We start from the raw sequence: 25990 nt of genomic DNA, 5'->3' as shown, positions 1-25990 counted from the left end.
CTGCAACTTTATCCATTGCAATGCGAAATCTGAAATGGACTTCCTTCCCTCCCCGCTCAACCTCTGCTCCTCAGCAGCTGTGTGGAAGGCAGCAAACCAGAGGCAATGGAGCAGCATAAGGTAAGGAAAAGTTAGGGAATGAGTTGCAGATGAACACTGATAGAGACATTGCTTACGCTTTAACAAGCATTTAGAAAAAAAAAAAAAATATATAAAGTAGATGCAGGTATCTCATGATATAGCTAGAAATCTGGTCAGGCTCCTACATACATAAGGACTTCCATTCTCCTAGCTCCAACAAAGAACTCCCCATCTGGGTATCCTCTCTTGCAGTGATGTAAATCAAAAGGAAAAAGTGAAGAGAAAAACATATAATTTGAAAATGTTCTTCCTTTTTCAGGGCTTCAAAAGGTGCCACATGACAAGAAAGAAATACTCTGTTGGGAACCACTGCCTAGTCAAGAGTGACAGACTGCATCAGCAGTCCTGAATTCACAACAGGCACAGTCCTGCCCATATAAACTGGAGGCACCTATTCTCTGCAAAGAGAACTTCATGCAATTCCTGTTGGCCTTTCCTGTGCAGGTGTGGGCTTTAAACCACAAAGCCCACGTGTGAAGGCATAGAGAGCACAGAACTGCCTTCTCCCAGAACTGGCACAGATGCCACGGTTAGCACTTGGGGATGTACAAAAGCAGAAAACACATGCTTCATCCACACCCAGGATCGGTGGGTCTGGAGATATCACGGGATATGAGGGGAGCCATAATCCATGTGCACTGCTGCTGAACAAATGCAGTGATTACTTTCTGGCATCTTTACCAGTTGGCATTTCTCCTGTTTCTTCTATGAATGAAAGCTCTGAAAGGGGAACATGTTGGTCAAAGCTGCCTTCTAGCCACCGTCCCCTCTAAGCTGGCCTCCTATCTAACCGTTTGCCTTCTGAGGTCCAATGCTGAGCTCGCTTTCCTCCTTCACCTGACCAGGTTTCATGGCTTGACAGCTCCAAAGAGAAGAAAGGTCAAAAGGAAAAGTTCAGAGGCAGACAAATATAAGGCAGGGCATAGCAGCTAACCTGCGAAGGGGTTGTCACACTTATCTCAGGGACAAAATTGTCATCAAACAGACTGATGATGTTCTCCTGCTTGATCTCCTTGGAGGGGGTGACTTTTGGAGGCGGAGGCACCGGAGGCCCTTTCCTCAACTGCATGCAAGTGAGCACACGGCCACAGCACAGACGGCGACACCCAAAAAAACCAGAGACAGGAACCAGGTTAGCCACAAAAACTGAAGGTGGGGGAAATCACAACCACAGGCACAGAGCAGGGTCCAATCAACTCCATCTGAAGAGAGAATGAGGGAGGGTGAAGGGCTAAATTGAAACAAAACAACCACACGCCTCCAGAGAAGGTTTGGCATCATTAGTTACACTTCAGCCGTGGGCAAGTTTCCCTCTGCAGAGGAGAAGCGTAACACAATTAATATGCATTGACAGGACATGCATACATAATTAAAGCATGTGCAACCTTCAAAAGAACCACTGGGAAGGGAGCAGATCAATTACTGAGAACACTATTCAATAGACCAGGCCAGCATTGCCTCCCTTTGCTGTACTTACCATACCTAAGGGAATCAGAGATCAGACTCAATTTGTCCTATTATGGGTAGGTGACACGAGGACAGACTCTGATCTGCCCAGTACTGGTTCCCTGGTGCACTGTTTATCAGTGTAGTGTAAGAAAGGTCTGAAGGAGCTCTTGATGGCGCCTCACCACTTCTCAGCTTTAGGCAAGAACAATTCAGACTCTTGAGAAGCCGTGACTGCTGCAGGCCCAGCTCTGCTCTCAGTTTCACCAATGAGCATTGACACTAATGAAGTTGTGTTTCCCAAATGGAGATCCCAGAGAACACATAAAAGTCTGACCCTGTAACTCTAACCCATCCTAACACCCACCATCATGCTAAAAGACTCAGCCTGACACTGCATCCACAGCCCTGTGGGAAGCTGTGGTATACCCTCTCTAGATCAACCCATCCACATCTTTTTCACATTTTCCCGTGCCCAAGGCCCAGTGATCATTTCTTGATCTAATCAATCTTTGAGGAGCTGCTGCTGTGTTGGAACAAAGCAGCTATACAAGTTCCCAGCACCACAGCAATGCTCAGCAATGACAATACTTTCCATTTACAGTGATGTTTTACAGTTACTTGATCTTCTCATTGTACCTAGGGTCCCAAGGCAGCAAGACTCAGAGACCTGACAATGGGCAACCAGTATATCACAGCAATCCCCAACTCCTAGTCCTGTGTTCACACTCCTCCAGCATATAACTGAGCTCTACAAGGCATTTATTCAAATTGCTAAGGATACACCCAGTCTTCTACTGGATTAACCCACTTTAGAGAGTATGAGTTGAGTATGCAAACACATTTTCTACTGAATAGCTGGCTAGGGAAAATAGTGAAAGTAGTGTGTTCACTTCCAAATTTTCACAGCTTGCAGAAGGTGGTATGTCCATATTCCCTGAGAACAATCCCTTCCTGAAAATCCACTGCTTGCCAGTTGCAAGAAGGGACCAGAAATTTCAGGGAAAAGTTATTCTCAGAACAGAGCCAACATCTGCAGAAATGGGAGGCTCCAATTACAAACTCTAGAGTAAAAAAGATCCCAATTCTTCTTATATTTATTTCTCTAAAATAGTCAGTCTCCTTCCTTCAAATGCATTAGTGTCTTGTAGACCACCACTTCCACAGTGTCCAGCATTACCTCCAACTGCAGTCTAAAACAACATTTCAAAGACAACAAGACTGCATATTGATGTTGGGTTATACCTGGAAATTCATCAAGCATGAATAACTTCGCTGCCTAGAATAAAACAAATCCTCTAAAATTTTCTGCTGACTTGGATCCCACTGAGCTTTCTTTACCTGTCTAAATTCAACATAGTTGCACCAATTTCAAAAGTGTCATTACAGTGTTGCAGTGGTGTAACTGAGAGCAAAAGTCTGACCTTTGAAATTTCACAGACCCCTGAAGTCCTGTGTCATCATCAAATTACTCAGTGCGGAGTGTTGATAGCAGTCGCTTCTTCCAAAAGACAGAAGTAAGCTGGTTTTGAGAATTAAAGGACAGTAAAAGAGCTATTTTTTTGGCATAGGGAACAGATCAAAATTTAGTCAGTATTTATTTGGTCTCTCCTGTTTTGCCGTCTTTTTCTCCACACCCTTTGCTTATAGTTTGCATTGGTATTTCAGACAGGAAGAGGCCAGAGAATTCCACTTGCTTGTTGCTTTTTGCTCCATCCTTCCCCAGAGGGTGAGTCCCATAGCCCCCCTAGGAGGACCCTAGAATAAATCACTTACCCATAGGTCAAAAGTAATGACACCTGTGAAAATTTCAGTATTAGTCGAACACTGTTGAGAGAGTAGACACTTGTGTTTTCCAGCTGGGTGGCAAGCTGACACACACTTAGTTTGTCCATATAGACACTAGGCTCTGAGTATGAAACCCCTGTCCTTGTCTTCCCTCCCTCTGGAGCCAGCTCCACCTCTTAGCACCTAGTATGAATACAGAGTGGAGCTCTTGCTCTTCACTGTAGTGAGACCTGGGAGAATGAATTAAATACAGCTCTTGGAAAAGAGCTGCCAGACGGTGGCAGCATTAGCTGCAAATACCATTTCAGTCTTGCCAGTGGCCCATCTGAGGTTCCAGCCAGGGCCGCCCTGGAACATTCTGCTTGCTCGACAAGGGGTGCCTCCAGCCCCATTCCTGCGGGCAGGAAGGCAGCAAGTGAATGAGAAAGCACTTGCAGGCTGGCAAAAACAAGGCTTATATGTGCTATTTAAAGGAAAGGGAAGAAGCCAAACTCAGCAAGACAAGTCCACAGGCAGGGTGAGTGAAGTCTGCAGTGAACAGCTCAATAAATCTGTACGATTTCTTGTTCCAAATTTCAGTCAAGTTATGTCAATCTCTGAAAAAACAGGAAGGCAATTCTGGATGCACTATCCTCTCTCGCCCGTACACATACCCTACTCCAAGGTCCTAGCCAGCGTGGTGGCGAAGCTGCTCTAGGCTGTGCAATGCTGAGCAGTGCAGAGACCCTGGAGAAGTCCTGAAAAGACACTGCCAGGCACCCACACGTCTCACAGGGCTGCAAAAGATGCTTTTGCCAATGTACAAACAGCCCCTTTTTGTCCCTAGCTAGTCCTGAAAATCAAAAATGCAGTGGAGAGAAAAGTGTTGTGATAGGCTATCCAGAAACAGGAGACAAGCCTACACCACAGGCCTGGATTGGGAATCACACGCTACATATGACAACAGCAAGAAGTTCTGGGCCGCATCCATCTCTTTTCAGAAGCAATAGGCTTTCTCTTACCAGTTTGGCCAGAACCCCTCTCAGCTTTAACTCTTCCTGGAAGACTCCTCCCTGGTGTGCCACTTACTGAAATGCAAGGATTGGCACCAGACATAAATTTGGCCTAGTTACTACTTTTCCCTACTAAGCTTTTCCCCCGCTCAGCAATAGAGGGGTGGGAAGAGGAAGTGAATGTTTTATTTTCCTTCAATCCTGAAATGAAACATATCATATGAAATGCTGAGTCGCAGGAGCTACATCTGTTATTTTAAACATGGTGCTGGGTATCCGCTGTGTAAGGAAAGGACTAACAAAGTCCACATGGAAGGTATCAGACTCCATATAATGGGCAGTCATCTTCCTGGTAACCACCTAATTTTTTTCATAGCGTAAGAATATAATGCCTTTATCTTTAGCATAATATTTTATCTTGGGATTAAAGTAAAACATCATGCAAAGTACAGGTGTTCTCTTTATCAACGTTAAACCTTTTTCTTTGAACCTTCTTCAGTTATGGAAGTTCTTGAGAAGAAATTGGACCGTTGAATTCCACAGGTTAATTCAAATATGAAGAACAAACTTCCTTGCCTAGCTACAACTCTATCCTCCCTGGATCTTCTTGGTCATCCTACCAGACAGCAAAATGTATTAGTGACCTTGCCCCTGTAGAGGCATTCAGAGACAGCTCAGTTCTTCCCTATATGATATAGAGATGACCAATGAGCAACGTGCATTCTCAAGAACCCTCAGGAACCAGTGAAGGAGAACAACCATCATGTCACATTCTCTGTGCTCAGTAGCAGGAAGAGATCCAAAAAAGCAACTAATGGATGTCTTTGACTCACAGGGCTTGTGCCATCAGCTGTCATACTGCAGAGACATGGTCAATGTCATGGGGACACTACCTGAGATGGTGACTTTGGGATGCTTGCACCAGGCGCTTCCAAAGTGGACGGTTCCAGCTCATGGTTCACAGTCTTGGTCTCAGGGCTGGTGATGGGAGATCCATCCGGTGGAGGCGAGGGGCTTTTATTTGCTTTCGCTGGGGTGCTGTCACTGAAGGAAGTGGAGAGAGAAAGGGAGAGAGAGGGAAAAGAGAAAGAGAGAGAAGTCTGAGCCAGGCCTAAGAGGAGTTGTGCTAACCAGCACAGATCAGTGGCCTCCATTATCTCTTTGCTTTGCTGCCCAGACACATGATGAAGACATCTGAAGCCTCTACAAGCTTCTGAGAAGCATCTTTGCTGAGTCACTTGCAGTCCAACGCACTGCAGCAGCATTACTGTGCAGCAGGCTACTCACTAAATTCCTACTGCATGGATATACTTTGCCTCAGACAGAGAAAAATGAAAACAAAAAAAACAGGCATCCTTAATTCTGCTAGATTCTAACACAAGTGCCTGACATTAAGTCATAGTCTTTTAATACTGGGGAAGCAGATGGGGGAAGGAGTTCTGTGCAGCTCATTTAGTTTTAAATTCTACAGGTAGGAATTTTTCTGCATGGTAGTGTACTGACACCCACGTGGGTTATGACTAATAGATTTGCAATACCTGAACTAAGGCTGTAATCATAGAATATCATATTCCACTACACGGTACAAACTGGGAAAGCTGGAAGAGGGGCAAAGTAGCCAGAGGTTTCACAGATCATTCCAGACAGCAAAGAAACAGTGAGATTCTGGCTACTAAAAAAACATTTCTCTATTATGGGAAGTCTCCCCAGCCTTGTTTTCCATGATGAACCCCTTCTGCCCTTGCTTTTCCAGTTGGTCCTTATTCCAGGACTGTTTCTGACACACAGTCAAGAGGGATTCTTCAGGGAATTAAGATGCAAGGAGCATATGCCAATGGCATTTGTTGGTTCATAACTTGGCCAGCTTTGGAGAGATTTTTCAAAGGAATGGCAAGAGGCACACGCCTTTCCCTAATGGCATGCCCTGGCCAAGTGTCAAGTCTGTGTTTCAAAGTATGGAATAATGAGAGATTTAGTAAAAAGTTGGTTACCAGGGAATTTCAACAGGGGTAAAGGTAAAACCATTTTCCCAGCCTAATTCTCCAGAACAGCTGAATCATCTTGGCTGAAATTCAGCTCCCCAAACTAATCAATTTATCTCAAGTCATGCAGAAGCACAGACACTGGTAGGGGATATTTTAGCAGAAGTGGTTACAGTTTGGCAAAACTATACACAGCTGAAAACAGAGTATTACAGAATATTGCAAGAGGGCTGTGCAACCTCATCCACAGGGAGTGATATTTGGCCCCATTTACAAAGTTGCAGTTCTTGCGAAGTTAAAGGCATTGTGAGAAGGAACAGATCCTTTCCTACTACTTGAGACAATAAATCCTGGCATAAAGCCAGGACTAGAGCAATGCAGACCTGATTCTTCAGGGACATCAAGTTGATTATTTCATTGCTCTGTCCCAAGACAGCCCAGAGCTCCAGACATGTACATCCACTCACACTTGGATGCCTGAGGTGTGGTGGCCGTTGGCCAACATGCATGATGGCCTCATTCCTAAACACTCACAGTAGGGGGACAGCAAGAGGAGGAAGGGACAGCAAGGCATTTCAACAAACCTCCCCTTCCAAGCAAGCATCTCCCCCTGCTCAGCATTCCAGCTTTCAAGCTCCCCATCCCATTCCCTCTTCATTCACCTCGCCCTCACCCATTCCCCCCACCCTCTCCCCATATCGATATCCACAAACCACACGCACATTTCCCCACAAAGCGCTTGTTCTCAGGTCCGCATGCAGGTCAGATGTTTCTGATTACACCAATGCCAGCAGCACACCAACATGATGCAACAAACCCAATGATGTTCTCTGCCAGTAGCTCTCAACCAGGACCACACACGCCAAGGGAAAAAGAGGGAAAGGAAGAGGAAAAAAGGAAGACGAGGGACTAAAGAACATGTGTGCCAACCCCTGCAGCTCTTCAGTTTGACTGGATATGCCTACAGTGTCCTTGCTCAGAGGTCCCCAAAAATCACTTCAAAACAGTGGGTTGTGTGAAGGATTCTGCCAAATTGACGTGGCTGTGCTACAGATTAAAAGAAGTAATGGTTGGAGGGTGAAGGTAAGGAAGTTCTGCTCTAAATGGAAGTCACCAGGGAACAGCAGAAAACGACAGAAAATGTCCTGCGATGCTAGAGTTGAGGAAAAAAAAAACCCCACCCTACCTTCCCTAGAGTTGAAAGCACTTTAGAGAAGATGGGGGGCAGCAGTAATCTACAGGTAGACTGCTAGGACTCCTCAAATACCCAGACTACACTGGGACTATTGGGACTACAGGCTATCAGCTGGCCTACCAACGAAAGGGTAGAATTCTTCTAGGGATCTGAAGAGGCCATTTCACCCAGCGGGAAAGGAGTTCAGGCTTATTTCTAAAGGCCATGAAACAGCTTTTTAGTGCCTTATATCTGGTGCCTACCACTGACTTAATTTGGAGATATACTGGTAAAAGGCTCCCATGTGAGAGGGAGCCCAGTTTCTTCCCCTCATCCTACAAGGCCTGAGAGGGCCCCGCACTAAGGCCTTCATTAAGTCACTACTATTTACAGCTTGTTTGATGTGTTGGCTGATCCCCCTAGGAAAATGCCAGTGCTAATTTTGGCTGAGCCTTTTCCAGCCACCCGAGTGGCACCTTCATTCCTGCACTCATTGCTTTGCACGCATTTAGCCAGTGCAAGCAGTGTCAAGCAAGCTTGTCACCAGGATCCTCTGTCCTTCATGGGTCCTCGGGGAGCACACACTGCCCACACAGAGCAAAGTCCTGTCTCCAAACTGACTGCTTGCTCCAGGAAACACAGGGAAAAGTAAGAGCGTGGGTACTGTCCCCACTGACCAAACATCAGCACCACAGTAAAAGAAAGTCAAAACGACAAGGTCATTGCTCTCTCTTTTTCCTTCCCATGAGCAATTGGGAAGTGATGCCAAATCCAGGAATATCAGGCAGGGAAGGGAACAGGGTGTCAACTTTCTTCTGCAAATAGAGAGCTGGGAACAGGGTCTAATGCAGTTACTGCAGCTGAAGGGAAAGCCCAAATCCCCCAGCCTCTTTTAATGCTGCTGAGCTCCCAGACCCCTCATGGGGCTGCCTCATCTGGTCTGGAAGAGCAGAGTAACATCTGCAGATGGGGTTCCCATGTGCTTGTAACAATCCTACATTAGAGGATGAAACCTACTTTCCAATATGGTAAAAACAGACCAGTCACCTCCTGCCAAGTTCTCAAGTTACAAAGAAAAAAAGGTTGGCATCTCAGCTAAGGCTCAGACAGAACCTTTTAGGCAAAAGTAATTTAATTTTCAGCACCAAACTAGGCTCGAGAATTATTTAAAAAAACAAAAGGGGGGGAGGGGAGGCAGTGGCAGGCAGGGAGCAGGAGAAAGGAAGAAAAAGCACCTACATACACAAACATACAGTGGCACAAATGTGCAATGTTGCTGCAGATCAAAGAGTGACTGAGTCTCAGTCTCTCCTTCCCTGCACCAGAGGTTGCACACTTCTGTGACCCCAGCAGCTGCTCTGACAGCAGAAACCCCCAGCACAGCCCAGGTCAGCCACCTTAACTCCTGGGCCAGCTGGACTTCATCAGGGCAGAGCAGGAGGACACTGTGGCTAGAGCTCATTGAGATGAGATTTACTAGCTCTCCCCCTGCTATAGCATCCATCCATTCTCAGTGACTGGAAATATAAGACCTCCTGCCTGGTCCAGGTGCAACACTGGTCCAACCAAGGACCAGAGACAGACATCCAGAGAAGTACTCCAGTGAATCCTCCTTTTCCTACAGTAGAAAACCTTAGAATAATAACAACACAAGACAGTCCCCTTCACTACTTTTCATTTGAGGATATAAAAATCAAGATTTGCCCAGCAGCTTGCCTATGAAATTCCCATTCTTCATGCTCCAACCTCCCACTTTACAAAGGATGCATAGCAGAGAAAGAGAAGGGTTGTGTGACTTGCCCCAGTCAACGGGAAGCCAGGATCAGAAAAGCAAGGATCCCAATCCACCAGCATGTGCTTTTATTGCTGGCAGAATATCATCTTAAGAATTTTTTTTTTCTTCCTACAAGGACCCCATGGAAGGAGTACCAACACAAAGACAAAGAAAAACAAAAATTAGTGGAAGTTTCCATGCCTTTATGCAGCAATTCCCACTTTTCTCCAGACCATGTTCTTGTCAGAGTCCTTGACCTTGGCTATGGTAACTCTAGGCATTGTAGCAATCCAGTTATTCAATGCCATCACTGTCTTGAAATGCAAGATGTTTACATTAGTCTTTATACAAGACAACAGGCTTCCTTTTCCTTCAGCCCTGCACAAAATTTTAAATGGATGGAGCAAGATAGTGGGGATTCTCAAGAACAGAGCAAGTAAGGAGCAAAGCTGGAAGTGTCCTTCTCCCACCTCATCATCCTCCCAACTGCAACAGGTAGATAGGACAGGACTTCTGAATGTGAAAGACCTGCCTCATGGTCCTCCCTAGCCAGGCAGGGAATGAGAATGCAGCATTTCAGACCTGTTCAAAAGGGCAAACCCCACTAGGTAAAACTCGAAGTTGTTAATCGCCAAAATTGCCCATATTTCCCATGGAAAAACCCAGCACCACGCTTTTAGTCACAGAAAAACAACTGAACAGACAATGCCTGAGCTTTCACACTGCCTTCTTAGATAGGAAAAGAAGCAAGGATACAAACCAGGCACACAAGCAGTTAATGGGATTATCCAGACACAGATAGATCTCAGCAGGACCCAGCAGGCCATGAACACATCTTATCATGCAAAGGACCCCTCTCCCATCACAGGGTTAACACGTGCCAGGCTGTTAGAGTCCAGCAACAGCCTCTCCAGTTTTAGGAACTAAACCAAACACGTATCAAAATACTGCTCCCCGTACCGGTACCTGCTCATCTTTTTCCTCAGCCTGGCGAACAGTTTAGTTTTCTTTCTGTTGAGGATGGCACGCAAATCATTTCCGTTACAGGATGGCACAGTCAAACCAGGGAGGAAAAGTTAAGCTTCCGAGCACCCATTCACTTGGTGCCACAAAACTCACTGTAATCAAGATGGCAAGTTCTCCTCTCTCTCCCTTTCACACACAGATACACACACATACACACACACACACAAACATCTACACACTTCCCTTGGTTCCTAGAAAGCTATGGCCTGGTTTGAAGAGGGTAAGAGGGCTTTTTGTACCTGTCAGAGATCTACGTATATGTGAGCAAACTAGTGTTTTCCCTGCTCTTTGGAATATGGGACCAGGGTGCACATGGAGAAGAAGAAAAAGGAAAATGTATAGACCAGCAGAGAACTGTAAATGTCCTTTTTTCACAGGTAATCACAGGTCCTCACTCGCCCCTGTAAATATTGGTACACAAGAAACAAGCTCCCCATTCTCCTTTACTTATGCAATCTGTGCACAGTCGTATACGTGGAACCTAATCAGCAGCTTTCCTACTACATCTTTTTCCAGTTTGTCCAATCATACTAGGATAACACTACAGATGTCCTAGGTCTTCTAGGCATCTGAGCCCTGAATGTTCAAACTCTTTCAGAAACAAATCCTGAACATATGTCTGAGGTTCCCAGAAATACATCAGCTGCTCTGTGCTACTGTGCTACACAGCCAGCATCAGATTCATCAGCCACAGTAATATTTCTGTAGGGCCTTGCATGAATGCCATAATGATGTGCACAGATAGTTGCCTCTCTTCTCACACCTCCTCATTCATTTCCTGCCATTGTATCCATCTCCAATCCCCTTCCCAGTAGAGAAGTGTTAGGGAAGCATCTGCTCCTACTGCAGACCACAATAAGCAATCAGATCAGCGAGGGCTATTTCCTCCTGCACACTCTCGCTCCAGCCCTGCACCACAGTGAGAGGCCAGATGTGCAGGGGAGACAGGAGTGCCTCACAGCATTTCCTGGGCATTGTAAAGCACATTTACTACCCCGGCAAACCTTTGCTACGACCTTCTACTACACCCTGCTCCACTGCGCTCAGGAGGAAGAGAGTCGCTCTGGGGCAGGTCTGGCATCTCAGCTGCAATGCAGGGAGTAAGTGATGAAGCAGCAGCACTCAGATTGATACCCACACCAGGACCTCTCTGTGTGTGCTTGGTTTTGGTTTTTAGGTCTTGTAGCCAGCCGAAGAGCACAGAACTGCAGCCGAGACACCCATTACAGCCCCAGATGAAGCTAGCAGTTTGTGGGGTGGGAATCATGAGGACAGGTAATTTATTCATTGGAAGCTCTTTCAGGCCAGAAACTTCATGCCACAACAACAATGAACATGTCTGGGCCAGGCTGTCACTACAGCCTGCAATCTCTTCCTTGAGGAAGAAAGGAAGGAGGAGGAAGGAGCTGGGCAAAACAATAGCTACAGCCTTCATCTGTCCCATTACCTCATCCTCTTCCAAGGGCCCTGGAGGATGCTGCTATCAGAGACAACACGGCACATGGCAGCAAGAGGATGGGCACCACGGCCTCCTCCCGAGGCTTCAGTCTTGCTGGGTTGTGATGATCAACAGACACCACATGCTAACTTGGGAAGAAGATATTATTTTCACAAGAAACATTCCTACTAGCATGTTGGAAATTTGGTGTTGGCAATCCAAAACTCAGGGGCCGAATTCAACTCAGACATCCTCTTTCTTTAGAGCTGGCAAACACCACACAGATTGCTGGAACAAGACACTCAAGTCATCTATGCATGACAGCAATAGGAGGTTAAACTGGGAGGAGAGACAAGGGAGCACAGCGGTCTCAACAGCTGATCTAGCCCTTCCAAATCAATGCACTCAGAGACTGCAGCTTGCCCTTACTTCATGCTGACTTCACCTCCTCCCTCCATCAATATACCAATTGAGGACTTGGGCCGTGCTCCTGCTCACCCAGCACGTGGGATTAGCAGCAGCTGGAAGCCAGAGCCCAACACTGTTTCATCACTCACGCATTTGGATGGGAGCCAGACAGCCTCTTCCAGAGCCCAGCCTCTCCCTCCCCTCTCAGTGCTAGAGAATGTGCAGACTTGCACTTAATCATACAGAACTGGACCCAGCTGAGGAAAGAAAACTAAATGCCTGGAGGACGCTCACTCCTTGCATATGTGCAGATTGGAAGTGCTCTGAGATCAGGAGGCCTCATGTTAGTGAGGCTACAACTACTTCCACAACACACACAAAGGAACACACCTCAGCTGGGTACACAGGAGGGGCATAAGGATTTGGCACACGAGTGGTTGCAAGTTTGGAGGGAGGGCCAGAGAGAAAGCTGGGGAAACAAATGGGCTCTTGGTGCTCAAGTTCACAAGCTGCAGGTACATGGTGGAAGCTTTTGAGGGAAAGAACAGGACAGGTGCTGGGCAACTGGACCCAGAAAGAAGGGCAGCTCAGTATTATATGTTAGTGCATGGAATTTGACTTTAAAAAAGCAGAGCTGAGAGTCAGGTGCCTAAATATCAGCACTTAGTGAAAGTTTAAGCCTCCAGATGCTAGTTTAGAAAAGTAAGAGATATTGCATTGTGTCACCCAGCCCCAAACGCAATCTTGGATATGTTCTAGGGAGTCTCAGGAGGGTGCTGACTGGCTATATGCAGGTAGTCAAATCACTGCCCAACTGACAATATGGAGGTTTCAATACCCCTGATAGAGACATCCCTGTCCCTCCTCCCCTGATGAGGGAAAGACACTACTCCCACAGTTACTGACCTGGGCTGTGCTTTAACGGGGAAGGCATTGCCTGAGTACTGCTTGTCTAGACCCAGCAGGACATCATGGAGGTTTTGGTTCAACTGCAAAATACAAAAACAAAAGAAAGAAAAAGAATGAGAAAAGAGCCTAAATGCCAGAAGAGAGTCTGGGCCAGCCTGCACAGCCTGACCAAACACAGGCTTGTGCCCAGACATGTGCACATACTCAGCTATCCCAAGAGAGGACAGCCCTACATCTGTTTCCACTCCTCCATGGGGTATGAAACACTAGAGCATTCAACTGTTCAAGAGCTGCTGGCACCTCGTGGGAATGCTCTGTCTCCCTTACACATCATCCTCTTTGTTTCTCTATCACCTGTCCCCACCGGTGTGCTGCCAGGTACCATTGAAGAAGTGGGCAGAATGTTTACCTAAGGGTCTATGTGCTAGAACTGAAGCTTCACTCTGGATTTGTAGCCAAAGCTGTTCCTCAGACCTGCTTATAAACCTTGGGATATGGCCATTTAAGCTGTGGAGCCAAAGGCAGCTGGACTTCCAGTGAACAATAAGCCTTGACTTCACAGGCTGCCTAGGCCGTCTAGGTTTGGGCAGGACCTGGCTATCTTTGCAGAAATGCAATATTAGGGGTTAAACTCTCCCTAGCGCCGAAGGCTGCAATATTCATTCCAGACACTCCTATTCTCAAACAGCCAATTCATAAACAAGATGAGATGCCAGATTTATCATTGGTAGGAGGAGGGATCCAATGCAATCAATGTTGGAGGCATCATGCCAGCAATACCAGCAGTAAATTGGATGCTATAGCAGTAATAAGAAACAGATGGTTCTTATGGAACAAAGCAAAAGACCTGCTCTCATATGAAACTCCTCAGGAAAGAAACATCCAAGACATGATATAAGAAGAGAATTCCTGTCTAATAAGCATCTTTCCCATGTTTTGCTGAATATAAATTAACAGCAACAAACTGATAATTATAACAATCCTCCCTATTCTTAACAATCAGTTCATCCCTCAGTGGAGAAGAGCAGGCTATTAATTGGAAAGGTCTCCATGAAATGTCAGCAGGGCTCAAAATTGATGCATTACACCAAGGCAGAGGGCCCCTGAGTGCTGGGAATTGAAGGACTATAATGTTGCTTGTTGCTTAGCGGCTGTCTTGTTGTCAGGATGACATTGGGGAGGGGAGGGAATACAAGAGTTTTCCAGCTGGGCTCTCAGTCACTCATCAAGATTAGTGCAACATTTTACAGAGGGTGTGCAACTCTTAGGAGCAGCGTACAAACCTAAGGAATTCAAGACTTCTCTAGCTTTTCAGTGAAAGAACAAGAACATATTTGTAAATGAAAGCGGCAATGGGGGGCTTTGCCAGAGACTGTTCCTGAGGTCTCTGCTGGGCGCTGGCACACAGCACCAGGACCCAGCCTGCCCACAACCAGGTTACAACACTGCTTACTGCTGCGATTCCCAACTCATGGCCAACTGGTAGCCAATGCAAGGGCCACGCTAAGCACTCAAATGCCTTCTCTTGCGTCACAGGGCAGGAAAGAAGCCAAAGCAGAGAGGTACTGCTGGGAAGTGCCTTCTTGAGGGACCAGAGTGAGGCAGGTCTCAGACTTCAGCTGACTTGCAGTTTGGCAGATTCCCTGCTGTTTTCATCCCCACAGCTAGACAGATGAGGGTTCACAGCAACTTGCTGCCAGGCAGCAGAGAAGGAGGCAAATAGATACCAGGCTGAGAGTGCCCAGGTTATAGGTTACAGATCCATAATGTAGATGAACTAAAAAAGGCAACAAGAGATAGGCCTGAAAGTGGCTTTCCTTCCCTCTGTGGATCTGCAAATGAGCTCTGTCAAGTGACACAAACTCCCCACTGCTGCATGGCCCTATGGTCAGTTCCCTGTGCTCCATCCCTATCTCAGACAGCCTTTCTCCCAAGTGGCTCAGAAGAAACTAAGGGTTAACATTTTCCTCTGACTTAGGGCAAACATTCTGTTTTCTCCAACTGTTTTTTTCAGTTGTTTGGGGGTTTGGGGTTTTTTGTTTTTTTTTTTATTAACAGCGAGGAGAGAGTTTATTAGCAGAATAAGTTTTAGTTGCCTTACCTTGCTCATTTCTTTATGAAAGTTCTCTTCTAGGCCTGCTATACTCTGGAATGTGTTGACGTAGAAACCAACACGACTGCCAAATGAAAAATGAGACAGAAGAACTTAATGGACACAATGCTCTCCCAAAAACTTTCAATTCTGCCCCTTCTGCTACCTCCCACCCACCATTCCCATTCAAACTCAACTCTGTCAAGTCTGGTACATGCTGGAAGAGAAGGGCAGCAAAGAAGCATGAAGGGGGTGATAGAGCAAAGGCCAGGTATAGGGCAAACATGTCCAAGGTGAGGAGAAGGCCAGGTGGGATAGGATCTGAATTTGTGCTAGCTAGGAGGGAGGGACAAAAAAAAAAAAAAAAAAGGAAATAAGAAAAAAAAAAGCCACTGGTAGGGTGATGGAAAGGAAAAGGATAGAGGCTGTGACACAGATGGATTGCGGGGAGAGCTGGGGAAATTGGCAGGAGGACACATATTAATTCACTCTGAAGTCCCTCAGCACCAGGGGAAGCCAAAAAGCATGAACTGTTTGCTTCAGGGGCAGAAGAGTAAGAAAGCACAGTATAGGCACAGAGAGCAACAGGAAAGCAGAAGGATCAGCTAGATAGCAGGAGGCTGTGAACAACTTGTGGCACCTTAAAATCCCAGCAGCTGCCTGTTGCCCTCCTTCCTCCAGCCACCCCACCAGCTGCCAACAGAGAGTGCCATACCAGCACCCAGCTGGAGGAGCAACAGCAGGAGGTAGATGTTCTCTAAGGCCAGCAGCATCACCATTCTGCACGTGGAACCACCCAGATGCCTGCATCCCTCCCATCTCCTTCCTCAGCCAGGCCTGCACACTGCTTTGAGCAGAGTCCTGACCTAGGCTGGGAGGAAAGGGGAGTGAAGGCAGACATCAGCACTTTACTTTCCAGCCCTGCTGCCACCCACTCTCTCCATCCTCCACAGACCAGCACTGCCAACCCAAATGTGATCATTGCATTTAAAAATAAGAAACTGGGACACTCCTAGGAGGATTTTGCCTGCTTTCAACTGTGCCCTCCCGATACTTCAGCTTCTGCTGCCCTCCAGTTCATGCTCCAAACTAAGTGTTGGTCTGTTTCTTTCTCCTCCCTTTTCATCACCATAATCACTGGTATGGCAAATCCATGGTCTCTCAAGTCCTCCTATTCTCTCAGCCCATCTTCCTCTGCCCAGGCTATGTTTTGTTAATTAGAGCACAAGAGGACAGTTATAACCACTAGTTCCTCACCGAGTCCCAAGTCACATAGCCAGGAGCACATCTAGGGGCAGCCACACGAGGATCCTTCCCTCACCTTTGTTCACCCAACTGTCCAAACCTCAAAGTAGCATCCAAAGCAGAGCAACCTGTCCTTTCATCCACCCTCTTGTGTTAACCCTGCTGTTTCACTGGGTGCTCATAAGTTTGCATGGTGAGACACAATGATCAAGGCACCACCTCTTGGCTCCCTTCAACTCCAGTGACTGTATAAACCCCTCTGACATCTCATCTTCCTTTAATCAGTCAGCTGACATACCCACTCAGCTGCAGATGTTCCTTCCAGCCAGCTCCACATCCAAAATCTTAGAAGCTGGGCCACTGCCCAGGAAAGTTGGGCAGAGTTGGTGGGGCAAAGGGATTAATCAGACAAAGCATAGAAACACAGTTTCTTTTTGCAGTAAAATTGAGTTTTTCATGAGGATCATGACACAAAGCACAGAAAGCCCAGGCTGAACTTGGCTGGAGGGAATCCTAGGACAGATGCCCTGAGATGATCCAGAAAACAAGAGCAGACACCCAGCCCAAGCTAAGGAGAACAGTGATACAAGAGCTAGGGTCTTTGCTTCCTTTCAACCAGCCCTTGGCAAAACTTTCAGTGCTCACCTGTTCCATAGTGAAGGCAGCTCCTCCTGCAGATCAACGTTCATCTCTTCAAACACCTTCTGAGCCTTTACTAACTCTTCTTCAGCCTTAATAACAGAGAAGGGAGATTGTCAGCTCCAGTGCAGACAAGTACCCTGCAGGGCTGGGACAACTGTGACTCTTTTGACTTCCTTGGGAGACCAGGCAAAATTCTGGCATGGGGTAATCCCCATCCCAAATGAGCCTCCCAGGAACAAGGGTTGCATCACAAGTGACATGATGCCCCTTCAGCTTGCACGTGTTACTCTCAGATTTTCTCTCAATGGATTTCCCTGTTTGGATACTCAGAAAGTAATTCAAACATCCACTAATGCGTTTTAAGTTCTTTAAGTTTCCCTGGCTTCAAAAACCAAATGGAGCTGGTCAGGCAATTCAGCCTCCAGCTTGGACACAGATGAAGATAATAGTGGCCCCTGCCCCTTGCCAGGTCTCTGAAAGGGTTGAAATCCATCCCAAATGGCGTTGAAGAAGAGCCCTCCCTCACGGGGACTCTCTGCTCGGGTAAGGTCATGCCAAAGCCCCATCTCTTCTGAGGAAGGGAGGAGGTCTGCATCCTTGGCTGATACAGCTCTCGCAAAGCTGGAAGCAAGGAAGGGTATGCAAAGCATGAGTTGTGCCAGCAGGAGGCCAGGCTGGAGTGCTTGAGCAGCAGGTCTTGGTTTCAGCAGTCTCACATACTCTAATCGGTGAGGATCTAACACAAGAGCAATCCCTGGCTGGCTGTTGGCCACCAACACCAAAAGAAATATGCCTTGTACAGGACCTCTTTCTCCCAGTTGAGAGTTAAATTTGATCTGTTCATTTGACAGACCCCAACACTGATACATGAATTCTGCCAGATTTCAGTGATGAATAGGATGATCCTGTTTTCTGATGCTGACAGCAGATGTCAGCAACAAGCACATTCCCCTTCCCATATTTGTCCTAGGTGACCTCTTTCTTTTCAGTGCCCTGACTTAAAACTCAAAGCTTGCTAATTAAAACACTTCTATTCTGTAATTTGCAACAGCACAGCATTCTCTCATAACCCTGTGCAGTGGGATGCAGGATGGCAAATCCCTGCATGAGCAATGTGACATCTTAACAGGAAGGTCAGCACGAGTGCCTACTTATATGTGTGGCAACAGCAGGAATGTCACAACGCCACAGGGCTCTGCAAAAAGCCCGCAAGCCACTGGGGAAGTGGATCTATGAGCCTGCAGTCAGATTCCTACCTCTTCCATGAAATGAAGTTTTACCTTCTTTGTGCCAGCTTAATTAAAGAAATTAATGTGACAGGTATGCAAAGTGACAGGTATGCAAAGATTAGATTGATGGGAGAAAGGACTTAAAAATATTTTGCAGTTTAGAGTCCTGTTCCTCACAGTGTTGCATAGGATCTTTACACTCTCCATTTCTCTCCTGACTTATGAGCACACCGCAGAAGCTCCTACCTTCTAGCTAGCTCCAACTTTCAAAGGGTTGCTCATTGCTGCCAAAGGCAAGGCTAAGACTTTGTACTCAAGGTCAGAAAACAAAGTTTCCCCCAGAAAAAGACACAACTGGGAAGTATTCAAAGGTTAAGCAGACCTTGTGATGAACAGCCAGGGGGAGAAGGGACCATGATGCTTCCACCCAGAAAACCCTGTATTTCACTGCTACACTCGCTGAAAAACCCAACATTTCAAGAGAGTTTGCAGAAAACAAACAAAAAGCCCATTTAAACAGAGACACAGTTTATGCTGGATCAGAGATGATAGTCACAAAGCCTCATTCTGCCTTAAAATGCCTCTACAAATGAATGTTTCTAGTGTAACCATTTTAAAGGGAGAAAAAAAAAGAAAAATGCTAGTCCATCCTTTGGCTTTATCTTATTCTGGTTTCCAAACTAGACTGGAACCTGAATCAACCCAGGAGATGGGATAGCTGGGAGATGAGGCACCATTGAATGCTGTTAGGTTTTCAGATACAGTGAATATTAATAATAGTCTTTCCCTCTCTCGTTTACCCGTTCAGAAGGTCAAAGAACCTAGAAAGCAACGTGTGAATATTGTAACATCCCAAGGCAAAGGCAAAATCAGCAACAGGCAACGTTCACTCTAGAGCAGCTGTAGGAATCAGGGATCCATCTAGTGCCTGCAGCTCACCTAGTGCTCTCAGTCCCAGGTATAGCATTGAATTAATTCTTCACTCCTTTGGCAGCCCAGGGATCTTCCCACCAGTGGGAGTTATTTTGCTTGGAAGCAGGGGTCCTGACAATGGATAGCCCTAACTGCTTCCAGCCAGAGCCAAAGACAGACGTCAACTTTGGTCATGAGCCCTGCTAGAAGAAAAGCCAGCTTGTGCAGTACAGTGGGGAAAGGAGGAAAGACATAGGTTTCGGGGCCACAGCCCATCACTACCGTATCTGTGCACTTTCTATTTCAGCTGTCATCATCGCCAACCTGATGGAAAACTGAGGCAGAAGGACATAATGCCCAGGTCCATGAAATGTGATCTCAAAAAATTCTTCCTCTCTTTTCCCTGCCTGAAAGGGGGAAGGTTTGAGCAGGAGCTAGATAACACAATTGCTTTCCTGACTTCCCCCCTAGCCAAGGCTCAGAGTGCCAAGCACAACCAGTTCAGTTATGATGGGGGACAGTTATTCCCCATTATGTTTCCTACCATCATGCATCCCAGCACTCATGAGTGTCTGGAGATAGCCAGCCTGGTGCTTTCAGGCAATCTGGTGACCGTTTCTCTTCAAACACTATTGCTGTGAACTGTGGTAATTACACACTGCTCAGTAAACAGTTTAGACACCCACCAGGCAGGGGTAGGGAGGAGAGCTGGGTGTCCCACCCCAGGCCCAAGCCCCCTCCAGTCCCAGCCAGACCTGCCTCTCACAAGGGCAGCGTGGCCCAGGACTCAACTTGCTGGCTTTCTCCTACAGACAGAAATACCATTCTGTTATCACTGCAGCACCAAAGATGTCACTTTTTAGTCTGTATTCAGCATTTCAGGGAGCTTAGCAAAAAGGCAAGAATTTGCTGTTCTAAGCCGTTTTTCCTTTTGTTTCAAAACGCACAGTCACCAGAATTTGCAACTGAGAGCATGCAATAGCAAGCCCCCCAGGAGACTTTACAGAAAACCTTTGCTGTATTGTTTTTGTTAGTATCTGCTAAAGGCCTAATAAGCCAGTAGTTTGCACACTGGAGGGAGGGACTTGGTTTTACAGTACAAATAATAGGTCTTGCTGACCCCATTTTTGCTTGGGGGTTGTAAAATTATCAGGCAAGAAGAGACAGCAACACAGCTGCTGGTAAGGGGAAGGACTTTTTTTTTAGGCTTAACATTCAGAAGCTTTTCAATTAATGCAGTGTCATCAGCCTTCCCGCTTTTATCCAGAGCTTAATGAGATTTAAGGGTTGTCAGAAACACCGTCAGTCTTGAAGTCATGCAAATATAAAAATGGAAGCCTTTTTTTTTTTTTCCTGCCTGCTCATGTTTGTGAAGAAAAGCTGGAAAACCTACAGCTTCAAAATACAAACTAATCTTCTTTATTGAGATTTTTTTTGGTTAGTCCCCAATCAACATAAAAATTTAAAAAAGAAAGAAAAAAAAAACCCAACCCAAAACCAAGCCTCAAAGACTCGCACAATTAGAAACAAAAAAATTAAGGTTGGCAATAGTATTATTTAGTTCAAGAATGAAAGAGGAAAAAATTAAAGAAGGATTTAACTTGATTTGAAAATATCTGGAGTGACTGAAAATACTAATGCTATGTAGCAGGAGGTTAACACCCCTCAACAAAGTGGGTGGAAAGATTACATACCCCCTTGTCACATGCTTTAGGGCAAAGTCACCCAGTACAGTGAAATTATCAAATGACTCTCAGTAGCCTGTTTAAGATCATAGTGCAGTGGATGAGGGAGCATTCGTAGGTACTGTTTCTCTAGGCAATCTGTGGGCGGTGGTATTACTACCAGTCACCCCAGCCAGCCTGAGAAGAGGAAAAATGCCCAAGAGCTGATTTACTTATTTACATGTGGCTTAAGAAACTTCCCATACCTGCTTTCCAGTCCTCCAGAAATATCACCAGCCAAACAGACCAGTCAAGAACCACAACCACGCAGATCGTTCCCAGCACGGCCAGCCAAGGCACAGGAAAAGCCCCTGGCAGCCTGTCAAATGCCCTTCTCCCTTCGATCAAGAATGAATACATATTTCCTCCCTTTGCTATGCATCTTAAGCAGGACTGCTAACAGCTGTTCCTTCCCCAGGCTTTATTTAATGTGGTAATCTAGCCTTTCCCCTGATCTGCAGTCATAATCTGACTGTGAAAAACCCAGGTGCTTTATAAAGTGAGAGCGATTTAGTGTTTCTAAACTGCAATTCATTCACTGACAAGGAATGTGAAAACGTAGGAGCATTTGAATGAGAACAGATGAGCTCACCAGGAACTTGTGAGCAGGTAACTGGCACTCTCCCAGTCTGGGTAATGATTTACTATCCCTTGCCCATTAAAAGCATTTTCTTCTCACCGACTGTTTTCTGTCATCTCCCTCTTATCCCTTAAGGAGCTCCAAGGTAAATACCAAGGAAGATTTCATCAGGAAGCCAAGCTTCTCGTATGCAAGTAGGATTGAAATTCTTAGTCCCTGCAGTTTCTCAGCTGCTCTCATGTCCCTCAAGATGCTGTAACCTAAACGTTAGGCCAAGTTTTGCCACACGATGCAACCATGACTTCAACCTGGAGCTCTTCATATATATTACACAGGGTGCAAATTCCCTTATCTGGGCCCACCTCTTCTATGCAGATTGAAACTCTGTGTATCTGGAAATGGCTCTTTTAGACCACAAGAGGCAGGACAGTGCCCGTATTGAAAACTTGGATTTTACCACAGGAGAATGCTGCAAGCTAACTGAGCAGCCATACAATGTTTCTTTTTTTTCTGGCTTTACTCAACAGCACAAATGCAGAAGCCAATTTTTCAGCGTTTCCTCCTTTTTCTTTCCTTTTTGAAACAGCAGCAATAAAAATTGACTGCTTCTCTTAGAAGAAAAAGAAAGCAATAGTTGGAGGAACTACACTACATCACCCTCTGCCTTGGCTTTATTCCATAGCCTTTCTTCATCCACACTTCATTTTAGGGGGAGAAAACAATAGTCCAGTATTAACACACGTGATTGGAAATCAATAAGGCAGGCACAGATTCATTCACTGGTCAGCAACTTCCATGTGTCCACTCTGGCTCAGGAGTATCAAGGACACACTTAACAGGGAGGACTAGAGTGAACGTTGCCTAGAGATTAGTTGCATGGTACAATCTAGAGCCCAAAATAGCGCATGCAGGGTTAGAGGCAGGTAGATCAGCAGTCACCTGATTTCGGAGCAGATTAGTTTGCGCAACGAGGTGAGCTTGTAGCTTCCCTTGACACCACTGAGGCGCGGCTTTCTCAAGCAGCGAAACAGGCTGGGGGGAGGGAGCATGTTTGAGTGAAAAGAGAAAAAAATAAACAGAGAACAAGAGAGACACAAACATACATCTTTTAGGATAAAAAAATTAAAATCACAACAGAGAGTGTATTTAGAGGCTGGGCCAAACCAGTATCACCAAGGTGAGAGAAAAAACAAACATCCCAGGACCGATCAGTTATGAATCCTTTGAAGCATGCCAAGTTTAGCAGTAATTAATGCTCCAGCGTGGGCTGGGACACTGCAGACCAGCCAGGCAGCTGCAAAGAGTAACAGATATAGTTGTTAGTGACCTAGCACACAGACAACCCTACTCCGAGTCACAGCTGTGAAGTGGGAGCTCCTTAAAGAGAGGTCAGGATTAATTAACCATTTTAATTATTTGCATGCAACAGCTGAAAGTCCACAGTGCTTTATTTTAATGGCAGGTTGTGAGTTTAGCAGTAAGTGGTAGGAGTCCTGGGTGGGAAAAGAACATCCATCTATTAGAGAAGAAAAAAAGAGACCACATAGCTCCAAAAAGTATTTGCATTGCTCTTTCTGTTACTATACCATGAAACATCAATCAAATCAGTTTCCATTTGTATGCTGTGTCATAAACATGATTTCTCTTTCCTAGGGGCCTGTCATCCAATTCCAAAGTACCTCACACCAGAAGGACCCTACTTCAAATCTCACACGAGCAAATCACCAGTCACAAGAACAGAGAGGTGACCTTTCTACAAGAGCCTAGGGCACACTAAGCCCTGGCTGCTGCCCACAGCCCTGCAGAACTGCATGACTGCAAGTGTAGGATCACAGGCTGGGCTGTGAAACCTGCCCATTTGGGAAGAACACACATAGATAACTTTCAGGGACTCACTACTCCCATCTTTACAGGATCAGGACAGTGCAATGTGTCACATATTATCCCGTGCGTGGCCTTACAGCCTAAAGCACAGAGGGCGGAAAGATCTGATCCAGCGCACATTTTGGCTAACGAGAAGAGTCCAATCAAGTACTAAGAAACGCTTGCACAGGCTCAATCAGGAACAGAGCACCAACTCCTAAATCTCAACTTTCCGCTCTTCAAACTGCACTGTTCTTCATACTTTAACAAAAGAGCAACAAAGAATCCCTTGTTAATAACATCTTATGTGAGCGTTTGGGGCAACACAAGAGAGTGCAGCAATGACAAAGGCGGCCAGCCTCTTTGGTGTGGATCACCAGGTACCAACCTGAGTAAATTAATTCCTACAAAAAACATTTCCACTGCAGCAAAGATCTCACAGGCACACACCAATAATAATAATACCACGCCCCAGGGAAATTCTGCTCTTACCCCCAAACACAGTGAAGTACTGCTTAGAACAGAAAGCACAACCAGCTGGGCCTCATGCCTTGCATACAGAACCAATACTTGCTTTGCCACGCAAATGATGCGATGACACCTGAGCCATCAATCTCTCTCTCCCCTTTGTCCATCAAGGTTAATTGCAGTACATACACTGGGTGAGCAGATGACTTGCAGCTTAAAAATAAAAGTACTGTGGCCATTAAATGCAGATCTTTCACTTGGGGGAGAGATGCATCTTTATTTCTTCCATGCAGGAGAAACACCAGCATCTCTCACATAGCCCATATCTCCCTCCTACCAGAAATAACTCTAAGCAAAGAATGACAACTCTTCTCAGCCTGCTTAAAAGACACAGATCCAGGCTCTTTCTTTCCTGTACTGCTTCTAGCTTGAAGAGTCCTGATGTGCCATGGCCCACATTCAAGAGAATTAAAGATGTCTCCTCAGCCCTGGACTATTCTGTTGTGTCAAGACCTGTCCTGGGGAGTGGAGCATATGGGTTCAAATCCACTCAGGGTACAGGAGTAATCCACAGCTCATTTTCTGGGCAGGTATTCAAACCATGTGCCTCCTCTAGAACAAGGTTACCACTATCACCTTTCTTCAGCTACATTTAAAAGAAAATCTAATTTTTATTTACTTGCATGTTGGGCATGCTCTGCAGTTAACCCTGGATCAAGATGTTCACAGGCATGATAGAAACCACACCCTAACAAGAGAAAACTCTTGGTTTTCTGCTTTCAGCTGTATTTATTATCCAGTAATTGTGACTAACAGACAACAGAACACAGTCATCAAGTGTGCATAGGGTGCATTTCCACTGATGAATTTGTAAACTCACACTCCTAAGGATCGCTGTCCTAGAATATCAGAGGACTTCACAAACACAACCAACCTCAAGCAACACTCAAGCACTTACTCTCACCGCTGCTCTAAGATGGGGAGACAGAGCCCCAAGAAGCAAACTGGAAAATTTTTCGGGGGCATTGCAAGGTTTTGCTTCCCCCAGAGGCACATGGGCTTTTCTGACAGAGGTTGCTGGTCCTGCAGTATCTGAGGAAATGCATACCTAGGCCTTTGCCACAGAGAGATGCAGACTGATGACAGAGAGTCTGAACCAACACAACAGAGACCATCCTGCCTTCTAGGAGAACTAAACAGATGAGAAGGAAATACCTAGCAAAACCTCACCAGTTCACAACACCTCAATGATCTTAAAGGTCCTTTCCAACCTAAATGATTCTATGATAACACACCCAGTGAAGAGGTACAGGCACACTTAAAACCTGCTCAGTAGGCAAACATAGACCTCCCAAAATGAAAGGATGGCTGCACATCCTTTTGCTTGCTTTACCTTTGCGATTTTGGTTTCGTCCTTCTTCTTTGCAGTCTGCAGGGCTTCGAAGTGGTGCCTGGCACTGTCGTAATCCACAAGCTTCCTTCCTCGCTTTGCTATACGAGACTAAGAAAGATGGAGAAAAGAGTTGTGACAATCTTCCCCAGCAGCCAAAACCACAAAGCCTCTCAGGAACCCCCCCCACTCCTCTTCACCCAACCTCCCGAGCATCCCGTGCTCTGCCCACACAAGGACACTCAGTGGATACTCCACACAGGCTGCCCAGAGAGATGGCCCTGGGAGCCACCTGTGACAACCACCATTCTAGAGGGAGCTCCTCAGGAGGAGAGCAGACCCACCCAGGGAAAGCAAAGGGATCCAACCAACAACAGGCCCCACCTCTGGATGACATTAATGTTTTCAGAACTGTAGCTCCAGTGCTTCCTAAGCCTCCCCATGTGCCTGCATCCTACAGGCACCTGCTTCATCATTTTCAGGGCTTCCTAAGGGCTGCAGCCAGACTCTAACTAACCAGCTCACAACCCTGGTTCGTGTGGAAGCTCAAAAGATTAAGTTCAACAAAAGAAGGCATTTCTGCTGCCAGCACAGCAAAAGCACTCATCCACACGCTCAGGATACACCTAGGACAGCATTTTGGACCCTGCAACAGGAGGTCCAGACAGAAGTGACTGCAGCCACAGGCAGTGGTCCATTCCAACTAGCTATTAAGCCAGAGAAGTGTGAGGGAAAACCGGTAGCACTGTGTCACTAACAGGCAAGGC

At 46.1% G+C, this 25990-nt stretch overlaps 1 protein-coding gene across 6 annotated transcripts in view; it reads right to left on the bottom strand.

Annotated features, from left to right (window-relative positions):
* BIN1 (bridging integrator 1) overlaps nucleotides 1-25990 on the bottom strand; it is a 99996-nt gene that overhangs the window by 14084 nt on the left and 59922 nt on the right. For 2 of the 6 annotated variants that reach the window (XM_010568535.1, XM_010568543.1), the window contains exons 6-10: nucleotides 25227-25334; nucleotides 17061-17146; nucleotides 15180-15255; nucleotides 13076-13158; nucleotides 5261-5411 (exon numbers count right to left, since the gene is read on the bottom strand). In XM_010568535.1, coding sequence (XP_010566837.1) covers nucleotides 5261-5411; nucleotides 13076-13158; nucleotides 15180-15255; nucleotides 17061-17146; nucleotides 25227-25334 — 504 coding nt within the window. Of the gene's footprint in view, nucleotides 1-1075; nucleotides 1205-5260; nucleotides 5412-10263; nucleotides 10309-13075; nucleotides 13159-15179; nucleotides 15256-17060; nucleotides 17147-22441; nucleotides 22535-25226; nucleotides 25335-25990 lie in introns of all 6 variants that reach the window. The other 4 variants (XM_010568500.1, XM_010568508.1, XM_010568526.1 and 1 more) reach the window with 4 other exon arrangements.

This window comes from Haliaeetus leucocephalus, unplaced genomic scaffold (genome assembly GCF_000737465.1).
Source record: "Haliaeetus leucocephalus isolate CR32 unplaced genomic scaffold, Haliaeetus_leucocephalus-4.0 Scaffold1, whole genome shotgun sequence".
NCBI classification, from domain to species: domain Eukaryota; kingdom Metazoa; phylum Chordata; class Aves; order Accipitriformes; family Accipitridae; genus Haliaeetus; species Haliaeetus leucocephalus.
This window is presented reverse-complemented; position numbering and strand designations above follow the sequence as displayed.